We start from the raw sequence: 12,779 nt of genomic DNA on the forward strand, positions 1-12,779 counted from the left end.
TATTACAGTATAATACCTCGATTTACGCTACCCTGACTGACGCGAATTCGGAGTTACGCTACCCCGACTTACGCGAACTCGGAGTTCCGCGATTCTTAATTTTTTCGTTTACGAGTGATTTCGATGTAAAATCATAAAGTTTGGGTGACAGCTATTGTTTTTGAGGACTGGTTTGGTCACCACTTCATATCCGAAGTCGAACGTTATTGCAACTCTAAAGAGATTGCATTTATTAAAGTAATGCTTGCTACGATGAAATTATGTGTACAAAAAGAAGGTATTGTGTCGTCAGACGAATTACTTAGATCTTATGAAGCCATCGACATCAAAATAACTTTTTTACGCACCTAACTCATTTATTTTTTTAAATATTTTGTACATAATATTAATATTTACAAAGAACTGCAATCTTATTAAATATCTATGTATTTATATGCACAGTTTGTTGTATCCCGTCTTTACGTGCAAGTAAACTTCTAGGACCTAGGTCAGGGGTGGCGAACCTATGGCACGCGAGATGATTTTACATTGCACGCGTTTGAAGAGAAAAAAATACCTATAATAATAATAAATGACAGATCGCATTGTACAAAAATAGCAGGCACATTCTCTTCAAGAATAAGCATTACGTTTAATTTATATATGTAATTTCATAGGTTGGTCCTTAGACTTTATGCGTCACATATAATATTACAACACTTACCTCATCATGTGGCGGGGGATGCCGCGCCACGAACCTCTAATTTTGATCGATTTACAATGCTTGAGACCACTGAAGCGAGAAAATGCCTCATGTGATCGGAGCAATTCTCGTGTCAATTTGTGCAATAAGAACCAAACTAATTAATACATTAACAGACAATTTCATTTATACCCACAAAAAATTACTCCACCAGATAAGAAACAAAAACTTGGTGAAGCTAGTAGTAGTGAATTCTGGTAAACAGTTTCAAAATTAATTGGTGGACCGAAATGTATGGCGTAATTTTGGCACGCGTACATAAAAAGGTTCGCCAACCCTGACATAGGTCCTAGAATTAATCATAGGACAATTTACATAATTCAAGAATCCAAAAAATACCATGCGTACACTCGATGCATCACTAGTGTGTAGTATTCTTTAATACCGATAAATTATCTGGAATCCTTATGAACATTCCTACAAGTTTATTTTAGAGCGCGTCTAGAAGAAATTATTAAAACAACTATTTTCCGACTGCCTTTCATCGCTCGCTTTTCACTCTCTTAAAGCTCGTAACTTTATCTCTTTAGGACATTTTTACCTTCACTCTCGAGGAATGGCGTCCTGAATGAATTGAATGTATATGCACCCGTCAATTACCCACGTGGTCGCAGCCATAATTTATTCTGGACCAGGGGCCTTATGTTATAACTTGTGACATGAAGTCACCCGATGACATGACGTAATTGTGACATAACCTCAATACACGCATCGAGGCGAGCCGCCCAAGCACACGGCTCACCATAGATATTATTATGCTGAAACACCTATTTGTGTATGGGGACAATGGATAACGCCAGTATTTGAGTAGCGTTAATTTCTCGAATGGTATTGAGACACTCCGGTAGTACGTCACAATGATGTCATATGACGTCATGTCGACCGGGCGACTTCTACTCGCAAGTTACAACATAAGGCCCCAGAAGTGTTTCCTCGTGTCAGGCTTATCAGACCCTATTAGCGAGGGGTGCGAGAATAATCGATGCGCTCCCCTGATACATGGTCAATTTCAGGGATGTCCGTGAATTTTATTTGGGGAAATTTTATTGTATTAACATTGTTTAATATATTTTTTTTATTTTCTCTCCTGATGGTAATATTTACTATGTAGGACCCAAAACATTCCTGTATCTAAGGGTAAACTGTGGTGGGAATATATGCAAATACTTTTGTACCTGTTATTTACAGGTTCATCTAGTCTACAGTTTTTGAGATATACTGGGATGACTTGTTTGCACTGCACGTTATAAGTAGTCCGGTATTGTTGTCATGAGATATCAGTATTTCTAATAATATTTTATATTATTCACATATTGAATGCAAAGATGCAGTGGACGAGCCGTATACAGTCTGCTTTTGAATCCATGGATTGCGAAATTGAATCCCACATTTTATATTATAATATTATGACTAATTTATTCATATGTTGATTTTTTCAATGCCTGGTTAGCGTTTGCATTCAGTTAAACGAGTGCCTAACATCATTTCTCATAGTAAAAATCCATTTAAAAAACCTTTTCGTGCGGCGACCAAGATTTTCATCAGTTTGTATAGCCAAAAAGTCACATTAAGGACGGTATTGGTAAACTACTTTTTAACTTTTTTTAAACATTTCTACGTTTTTTTAAGGAAACAAACAGTTACATAGATATTGATTACAAAAATTTTAAATATAATAATGAAAAGTTATTGCAACCAGCAAAGTTTCCATGTATACATTATAATATAGTTAAGCCTAACAAGATAGAGAGTAAGAATAACATAAATATAAAGAAATTACATAAGAAAATTACATGAGAAAAATGAGGAAGAATAATGAATAATTAAATTATATACAAAAAAGTAACATAAAAAAAATATATAAGTATATATACTTAGATTATAGAGATTATATATCTATTTATACGACATTTTGGAGATAGCGCGTTTAAATGAAATAGGTGAAATATTAAAAGGATCAACGGTGGAGAAATACATTATTATAATTTAAACAAGAACGCCGAATAAAAGAGTTTTGTGCATAATTAGAATCGCTACGACTGACATGGTACAAAGTTTGGTTTCGCGTAAATCTTGATGGACAATGGAAACCCACCCTTTCGAGTAGGTTTGGCGAATCAACAAAACCATTGATAATTTTAAAAAGAAAATATTGATCAGATATAGAACGTCGACTTTCCAAAGATGGTACCATAAAAGTTGCAGTGGTCGAAATAGAATTAGATAAATTTAATCATAACAGTAAGCTTTAAATAACTAGATACTGATCATTTACCTACATACAACAGGCACTCTTCTCCACTGGATTTATTATTATAGCAAAGACACTGATTTCAACAAATTCTTAAACGCGCGCTTTTTTCTTCTATTAATATAATTATTATACCTAACGTATTTTTATATAATCCGTTTCATCAGTTTGACATCCCTGAACAGACAAATCTTCCCACACACTTTTGATTTCTCTTCGCTAGCTAATTAATGAATAATCATTGTAATACAATAATGTTGCTTGCCTCTGGCATAGTGACCGCTGCGGCCGTTTCGACGAGCACAATACGACCAAAGTTGATATTAATTGTATGATAATTTAATTCAATTTTGTTATATCCGCTCTAGTGTGCCAACATTGTACATGTGCACTTTAATAATGATGGGTAGTATTACATCATGATTGGCGATTTGATTTTGATAGTATGCTTCTTATTGTGATATTTAAGAAAATAGTTAAGTACTTAATACAACTTACGGATGAAAAGTTTTCCTATAAAAATCAATCGTTTTTTTCTGGAACTAAGTTATAATGCCAACAATGCAAGCAGATCCATGGCATGGGCAAGAAATACTCACATTAACAAATGGGCGATTTTTAATTATTATCTTCTACCGACGGTACGCAGGTCCGGTCTCAGGACAGTTTGACCGATTGGGCCCGATAAATCCTCGAGCCCTAAGTGACTGGTCATCGTCGTAAGAAAAAACAACAACTAATGAAACGACAAGAGAAAACTTGTTTTTTTTTAATTTAACTAACTATTTTATAGTACAGCAATTAAAACGCGAGGCCATTATAAATCTAGAGAAAGTTCGACGCCATTATCTATTCAAGAATATCTTTCGTGTATTTATTAAAGGTATTCAATAAACCTTAATCCCGTTTTTATGTTAATATTAAATCTTACAGAAGAAGCTAGGAAGGAGATTTTTCTGATAATAAAATATCATCTCGATTCACTAAGTAGTGTTGTAATTATCAAAATTTCAAGTAAATTGTTGTATATAATAATAATATCTACTATAAAAATAATTGTTTATTGAGTTTGTTAAGTTTTACACTAAGCATCCCCCGCCTCCGCCCCCTCCCCCATTAGGCCGTGGCCTCGCAGATATACTACTCAATCCCTGCGGACCAGTTAATTACTATTTAATTTACATGCTAATAGTATCGAAAGGCCATCTAATGGCAACGCACCAGTTGCGTTGTCAGCACTAAATGAGTAATCGGGCCTCACACTTGATACGACCGGCCCCGATGTTACGTTACGATCCGTATAAAGAATAGTAATACATATCATAAAATATAATCTTTGTAAAAGGCTCTGGCCTTCGACCTGGCAAGGAGCAATACATGTTAGTGTCATTTTTGCTACTGGGTATGAAAAATGAAGGTTTGCTACCCTCATCCTATTGGATTCATCCATTACATGCTACGATGTCAAGTCAGCTGACTTGTTCAACACATGAATACATTTTTAGTGAAACTATCCGAATCTTTGCGTGAGCTTTTCAAAATATTTTCTCGGCGTAATCAGAAGTGTCTAGAGAATTTTTTTTTATTTTTCATGCCAATAATTAACCCGACTAATTTTGTGTGCGCCAATCAAATGTCTTTCAAATGGCATTCGTAATAAAAATTAATAGATACAAAATCATTCTCACTTTTATTTCATAATACCAACAGTCGAGGTAAGTAGATCATTTGTGCAGTGGCGTAACAGACAACTAACAGCGTTCAATAGCACAACATTTTAGCAAGCTGTAATTAAAAATGTATGCATGCATATTATTGTGCATTCAAAAAATAATGATTGCGAATTAATTAAGCCGCAATAAAGTGAGTTAAATTTATAATAATCATTTGATTCTTGCGTTTAGATAACTTGGTGATTATTTATCGTGCATTTCAAATTACATATTGTACATAATATTACCTTGTGAAATTTCAAAATTTTACTTATCCATATAGTATTTCACCGTATACAGATTCGGCGGTTTTTTTTTCAATAAGTAATATATATCATCTTCTAATGTCATTTCTTCTTCTTGGTCGTACACCTATGGCTGAGGATCGTGACCACTTTTTAATTTTGCCATCCTTTGAGCGACCAACACTTTCCATTCTTCTCGATCTTCCGCTTCTCACAGGGCAGAATGAATGGTGCCCCCCAGTCAGCTTTCCCTGGAGGCCACCCATAACCACCAGTCTCTCCAGGTTGTCTGGTCCGCGCCAGACAATATGTCCAAAAAACAGCATAATGCGTCTTGACATATCTGTCGAGAGCCGTTCCTTTATCTCTGCAGTCTCTGGATGATTGACTGATTCGTCCTGTGTTTCGTCCAAAAAATACGAAGCATTCGACGCCAACACCACATCTCAAAGGCATCGATTGCCTTCCGCTCCTTTGCCTTCAGGGTCCATAACTCGACTCCGTATAAAAATATAGAGAACACTAATGTTTGCACAAGCATCATTTTTGTGGCAATCGAAATTCCGTTATCCTTCCATATACCTAGTGGTAAGACGTGTTATCGCATTTTTCAATATCAATCTGTGTGCGTCTTCTTATTTCCGCTTCACATCCGCCCTTTCCATTGATGGTCGATCCCAGTTATACAAACTCGTTCACTGTTTCTAAGTTTTTGAGTGCACTTGCTGTGTTGGTAGAAGGTTAGCCCGATCGACTACCATTAACTTGGTCTTAATCCTTTTAATAAGGAGGCCGTATTTGCGACTTTCTTCCTCTATCCGGTGTACAGCTCTGCGAGTTCTCTTTCATCAGCAGCGATTAGTGTGGTATCATCTGCGAATCTTAAGCATTTAATTTCGTATAAAATATTGTAATTTATTACTTATAGTATTTATTGCTCCCTATTTTTACATACGTGTCTGTTAAGATTTTTTTCATTTTAAAGTACCTACTTAGATACTTTTTTGGAAAATCCCCAGAAACCTAAAACCTAAAACTAATCTTGTACTAGGTGGGGTTCGGGCAAACGTTTTCGATATATTGGCCACGATTCTTGCCACTAAGTTACTGACCCAAGTAGGTACTAACCTTGCAGATGTTACCTAACAATTACGATTTTTACTACGTTTTTCTTAGCTCGTATTCTTGTTTGTCCGGTGGTTGCTTATCCAGTACAAATCTTGCAATCGATGTTTAACTAACTTCCCGACTAGCTAGACATTTGAAACTTTTAGAATATATCATAACACGATGCCAATGCATTCTTTTAATACTTTAAGCCATCTTTAAGTAGAATTGAATTCATTTTCAGTTAATTCTGTTTTGTATGAAAAGTTATTTCGGAAGAAATCCGTAATCCAATCCACTATTATTGGTTGCTAAGGGAGTGGTCCTAGCAACTAAATTATTAATATATACGTGCGTTACTATGGAAATCAAAATGACATTTCAGTATCCTATATTTGTTTGTTTGTTGCAAAATCGCAAAAATTATTTGTTGACATTTGCCTTATTTGTCCTAATACATAGAATTGTCAAGTTTATATGATTCAACAGAAAATTTCAAAATTACAAATTAAATTACAAAGATTGATGTTACTTGTGGAATTTAAAACACCTCAAATATCGTAGTTATTATAATATTAAGGGTTGGTTCTTGGGCCGTTAAAATAGTGTTAATAACCCTCACCTGGATTGCGTAAGACGTGTGTTCAAATCTCACTCGGTCTAGGGTTTTTTCTATGTTTTTTTCCAATACTTATGTTACAGAATATGCCTTTCCAGATTATGTGTGGTATTGATCAATTATTTGTACCGTGTCAAAATATAGTATTATTTGAATTATTATGTTGTGATTAGGTTTTTCTATTTCGCTATTCGTTGTTATATCTAATTATTTCACACTATAATATATATCAAAATGGCACCTATGGCACGTGAATGTTTTATATTAATGAAAGAAAAAATATAGATATAGATATAAATAAATACTAGGTACTGAATAATTTAATAAATATGTTGTTTTACAAAAAAGTTTTACAAATTAATATACTTATTATATTCAGTACTTATATAATATTAATAAATAATTTCAACATAGCCACCATATGTATTTTCAAAGGTTTTTAATAATATTTGCCAATCGATGGACAAACGGAAACGACGAAATTTATGCATAAATGACTGATCGCATTGTATAAAAAATAGCAGGTCTCAGTAACCCTTCAAGAATGAGTAGATATTACATTTGATTTAAATTGCATAGTTCGGTTCTTAGGTTTTATTCGTCATACATAATATTAGCGCACTGACCTAGACAGGCGGCGGGGGAAGCCGCGCCGCGAACCTCTGATTTTGACCGATTTAGCGGGAGAATACCCTGATCAGCGGCCATACCATGTTGAAAGCACCGGTTCTCGTCCGATCACCTGATCAGAGCAATTTGTGAAGTGTCAAATAATACAGTTATACTCATGAATTCAATTACATATTATATTTATTATTATTGAACCTCTTTATATAATTCTTATAACTATTTTTTTTCCTTATAAAAAACTGCTCGGCATGTCAGATAGTTAAAAGATAATATTTACGGAATTTTGGCACGCGTGCCTACGTAAAAAGGTTCGCCAACCCTGCCCTATATAATCCTAATATGATGTCAACTAGTTTTTTGTGAATATGTAAAAATACATGTTGATATGTTGGAGGAAACAACTGACTAAATTTTTAATCGAAAAACAATCATTTTTGTTTTTGTCATATTGGTAACATTTCGTTTCGTGACGACGTATCACGCTCCATGGGCATTGCTCTCCACTGCGGGCAGGAAAGGGAAATAATGATGACTGACATTTTTTCAGTTGGCAAACTGCAAGAACAACGAATTTGACAGATTCTGTTTGAATTTGCCGTCATGATTTGTGCGGCTCGCGGAACTGGGAAATTCGCCATAGATAATTCTTGCGACATTAAAAGTAAACTTCGAATATTTTTGATCGATAATTTGTTAATGGAGTTGACAATGAGAGATTGACCTTTTTATTATATTGCACGACCATTGCAAATTGCAAAATCAATAGACGGCTTGATGTGGTACTTAAGTTGAAAAAATCACCATTGCTTTATCTATGTTATCGATCCGTTTACGAGCCACGCAGATAGTAGGTATTTGTTAGCAAAAAGGAAATATATCGTTATACATAGGTTCTCCGAGTAATGTATTAAAGATAATAATTATGTGTGAAGTAGAGTCCAGCATATTTGATAAAGTTGGTTTCGAATCTGACATCAGCAGAAAATAACCAATATCAAAATCAATTTAGAATAGATAAAACACTAATTCATGTAATAAGAATTAATATCGTGTTTTCCCAAATTGTATATTATATTTATACGTCTGAGACTTTAAAGAAAAGAGAAAGATGTAAACTAAACCCATTTGAAATGTGGTGCTGAAAGGAGATGCTGGGAGTCTCATGGATGGGAACTGCAGATTCGAATCTCTCCGAACTCTCAAATCTTTTGATTACATAACCAGTAGCGGGATGGAGTGGAGATGACGAGAAAATGCTTCTTCAAGATTCTAGAATAGATTTATATATTCATTTAAGAAAACGAAACATTTTGGACATAACAAATCAAGATTCAGGACGTTCACAACATGAGAACATTATAACCAATTTTACTCTCAAAAGAGAGAGGAATAATAATGCAAAAATAAACAATTTTTTACAATAAAATAAAGTTTCAGAAACAAAATGCAAAGTATATCCACTGAAAATGTCCATCTCTTTAGGGAGCGCATTTACTAGTCTTGCATCCCTCGCTAATGGTGCCTGATAGGCTTGACTTTAGGAAACAGTTCTGACCCAGAATAAGTAATGGCTGCGACCACGTAGGTAATTGACAGGCGCATATAAATTTAAATTCTTTAGGACGCCAGCATTACGAAGATGAACGTACGCAATCAAGAATGCTATGGGTTTTCTTATGGGTTAGCGTGCCGCTGATGATTTATGGTATAAAAGCCAGTCACACAGAGTGGCGAGGTGCTGTAGAAGAAGAATAATTGTAAACCCACAAAAATATTTATTGAGTCTTACTGAATGTTCACTGAATTTATTTGAATTTACTACTTTTTTACTTTGCATAATATTTTGCTGTCAGAGAGCCGTCCAATCTCTTTGGTTGCTATCCATTTTAATTGCATTAACTTTTGAAAAATGAAAATGCTCCAAATAAACTGTAAAACCCATCCGAGTATCTCATGGCGTTTTATAAGAACCGAATAGATCAATCGATTATAGTAATTTAATGAAGCAATAAATTACAAAGTGCGGCTTAAAAACAACAACTTCCGAGAAAAGTAATTTGCCGACATTTTAACGGACAAGTTCTGAACATTTGCTTTAGTTAGAAAATTGCACTACCTCCAATAGAAACCTTTCTCTTTTTATGATTAGTGTTATTTGTTGCAGTGCATTGGTTAGATAGACATTTAGAAACCGCAAAGAAAATCACTTAATTCTTTTGAATTCTGATAATCGTATGCGAATAGTAGGTACGTAATATGCAATGAAATAGATTTACCTTAACATAATATCTGAGGAGAGAAGTGAGGACATCGTAAGCATTCACGACCTAAGATCAACCCAAATGATATTGTTTAAATAACTCCAATCTGTATTCGACTCACTATAACATTACCAATAGTCACAGCACTCACAGCCACTGGTGATAACCACGTGTTATGCATTGCATTTTTCTTTACCGACTGTCTGTATAGGACAGGGGTCGGCAAACTCTTGGACCAAAAGAGCCAAATATGAGTATCACAACAGTTCATTTTTTTTTCGAGAGCCATATGTAGATGTATTTTTATAAATATGATTTATTTGAGTGAATGTTATTGTTTATATATCAAGTGAAGAAGGTTTTGCGAATAAAACTAACGCAAATATAAGTTTTTTTATTGTTGAAATTATAAATATAATTTTTAGAGAAAATGAGTTACATACAATTTTCACGCATTCCTTAAATCTAATGTGAACAATGACCTTCCTTGCATTTCTTTGGAGAGTGTCTGTATGTTTGGTATGTAACTTGTAGTTTTCAATTTTAGGCGTGACTTCAATTTCTCATCGGTTATTTGGCTTCTTTAAATGATATTTATATTGTTCATGTTTTAAAATGATTGTTCACATACATATCATGTAGACTCGAATATGAGTTCGGAAAGCTATACCATGTATTAAAAATCCTAGTATCTACCTTATTATGTAAATCTTTTAGAGCACTCCGCTGTGTTGTGAAATTAAATTGCATTTTTCTCTCTCCAAATCCTCAATTTTGGTGGTAAGACCTACAAATTTGAAGCTACATAACGCTTTGCTTGTTAAATACAAAAAAAAATCCTTTTCAAAAGTTCTCGTGTCAATATGAAATGGAGAAAATTTTAATTTGTCGACTTTTGCAATGGGCGGATTTAAGATGACAACAATCCTTTTTGTAAAAAATGTGAATTGGGAATTTGGCAAAGAGCCGCACGCCAATACCCAAAGAGCCGCATGTGGTTCGCGAGCCGCGGTTTGCCGACCCCTGGTATAGGACATCCGCACAAGCCGGTTGCAACTAACTACGGCATTCAAAATCCCCACAGCTACTTGATGCAACTGACTGTCGCTCGTACCTATTACTTTACCATGCCCAGTTGCCTGCTGCATCTTCCCATTAATACACACCTGGTCTGCGGCTTACTGCACTCACATGTGGTGATCGCGGGTGCGTGGCATTACTACATACTAATATTAATTTGTCACCGACTAAGATGTGGGTACCTAAATTTAGGGTCACCATTCGCTATTTCGATATTCTCCTAATTGGATTGGACGGGTGGTGGTGGGCACTTTAACGTGTTCTATTAGTAACATTCTGCAGGCACCAAACTAGAAGACTCCAACCTTCGCACTGGATTAGCCAGTTCCTCACCGGCCATGGCAACTTCGCCGCCAGACTCCACGAGTTTGGCTTGATAGTAGATGGGCCGGGTTGTACCTGCGGGCATGACCACCAAGATGTTGAACACATCCTCTGAGATTGCCCGCTTATGGAACTCGAACGAGCGGAGCTATTTGCCAGGGTCCGTCCTCACACGGGTCCAATTGGTCATGGAGATCTGATAGCAACCGAGGCCAACTTTGCGGCATTCGAGAAATTTGCAGCGTCGTATGGGGAGCGGGATAGTCCCGACTCTTCTGTAGACTCATCCATTTCAATTCGTGACACTCAGTATGCGGGTACACAAAGCGCTTAACGTCAGCGGACAGCAGAGCCAGTCCAAAAACAAACATTTTCTTTCTTAACTTTCTTCTTTAAGCACTACGGTGCATGGTTGCAGCATCAGTCCCGTGCGGCTCCGTCTTGGTACGGAATGAGCACTTAAAATCACTTCTTTCAGACACGTTTAAAGCGTGCCGTGCATATCCACGGCTGTGCATATATGACGGGTGGTGGTGGGCACTTATTATATTCTCCCAATTGGAATAACGGTCGTTTTCATTGTTTCAAACTTTTGTTAGATATACATATTGTGGTGCATTGTGCTAAATGAGTTGTTTCTTTGATTGCAGACTAAAATCACGTATCCCACGCACAACCCCATCCGCCAGCACCACGGAAACCCTCGGCGCGCCAAGCGTGTCCAGGGGACGCGATGCCCTCCCTCCTAGAGGCGCTGGACAAGAAGTACGGCTGGCAGTCGCCGGCCAATGGGGGCGTTGACTGCGCGGGCTGCTGCTCCTCATCGCCGGCCAAGAGCGCCGTCGCCGACCTGCCCGTCGCCATCTTCGTACCGAAACGGCCGCCTAGGCTCAGCGTCCCTACGTTGCTCGTGCTAAACGATTGCGACATCGAGACGGCTGGGGACGCCCATCAGCTGGATGACAAGTGCGCCGGCGTCGAGGAGTTGGACCTCGCCAAGAATAAGTTAACCAAATGGGAAGAGGTAAATATTGTCTCATGTTTTTCGCATTTTAGTAACATCTTATATGAATAGAACTTCTAGTTACTCGTCTCATTTTTTTCAGAATAAAAACCATGACATAAGGGTTGAATTTAAAAGGTTAGTTCAATTTAGTTATGTCCCACTCCCCTGCAGGGAAGTCCTGCGCTTTCAATGGCGGCAAATAAAGACAGGAATGCGAATATTACTTTTATTTCAGAGTAGTTTCGTGCAACCGCAATTTGATTACAGGGGGTACTCGCTCTTAAAAGTGGTTATGTATTTGACAGTTTAAAAGAGTTGCGTAGCCATTTTTCGCTTAAGATATATGAAAAGAAATAATAAAATATAGTAGTAACTATAAAGCCTTCTCCAGATAGCGCGTGTCTCGCCGCGCTTTACGCGCGAGTACCAAAAATGTGCTGAACAAGTTAGGTGACGTAATTTATTTTTGAATGTGCATAAACAACGTCGCCTCGAGCGGCGAGGCGGTCGACATCACATGCTACTCGAAGCGCAACACGCGCGTACTCGAAAGTCTGGCGATCGCACGCGCTTGACGCGCGAGACGTCGACAACTCAATGAAACACGTGCACCTGAAATTTGCGTGAGTCATTATGCGCCATCTAGACAAGGCCTACTATAGCAAGTGTCGAGTGTTTGCCTAGGTTTAAAAGTTTAAACCTATTTCAGACTGAAAATGAAATTGACTGCAGATACTTTATTTAGTGTCGTCACTTTTTTTCATTACAGTACGTTGCACATTCATTTATTGATAGGTTATGT

At 36.7% G+C, this 12,779-nt stretch overlaps 1 protein-coding gene across 1 annotated transcript in view; it reads left to right on the forward strand.

Annotated features, from left to right (window-relative positions):
• The window catches only part of mlt (tubulin folding cofactor E like protein mlt), a 121,267-nt gene that overhangs the window by 67,565 nt on the left and 40,923 nt on the right, over positions 1 to 12,779 (forward strand). Inside the window, exon 2 of the mRNA XM_085949211.1 lies at positions 11,622 to 11,995. Within this exon, the coding sequence (XP_085805337.1) occupies positions 11,705 to 11,995 (291 nt within the window). The 5' untranslated portion in view covers positions 11,622 to 11,704. The remainder of the gene's footprint in view (positions 1 to 11,621; positions 11,996 to 12,779) is intronic.

This window comes from Rhyacophila brunnea, unplaced genomic scaffold (genome assembly GCF_057557595.1).
Source record: "Rhyacophila brunnea isolate RB1 unplaced genomic scaffold, BYU_Rbru_1.0 scaffold_21, whole genome shotgun sequence".
Lineage (NCBI taxonomy): Eukaryota > Metazoa > Arthropoda > Insecta > Trichoptera > Rhyacophilidae > Rhyacophila > Rhyacophila brunnea.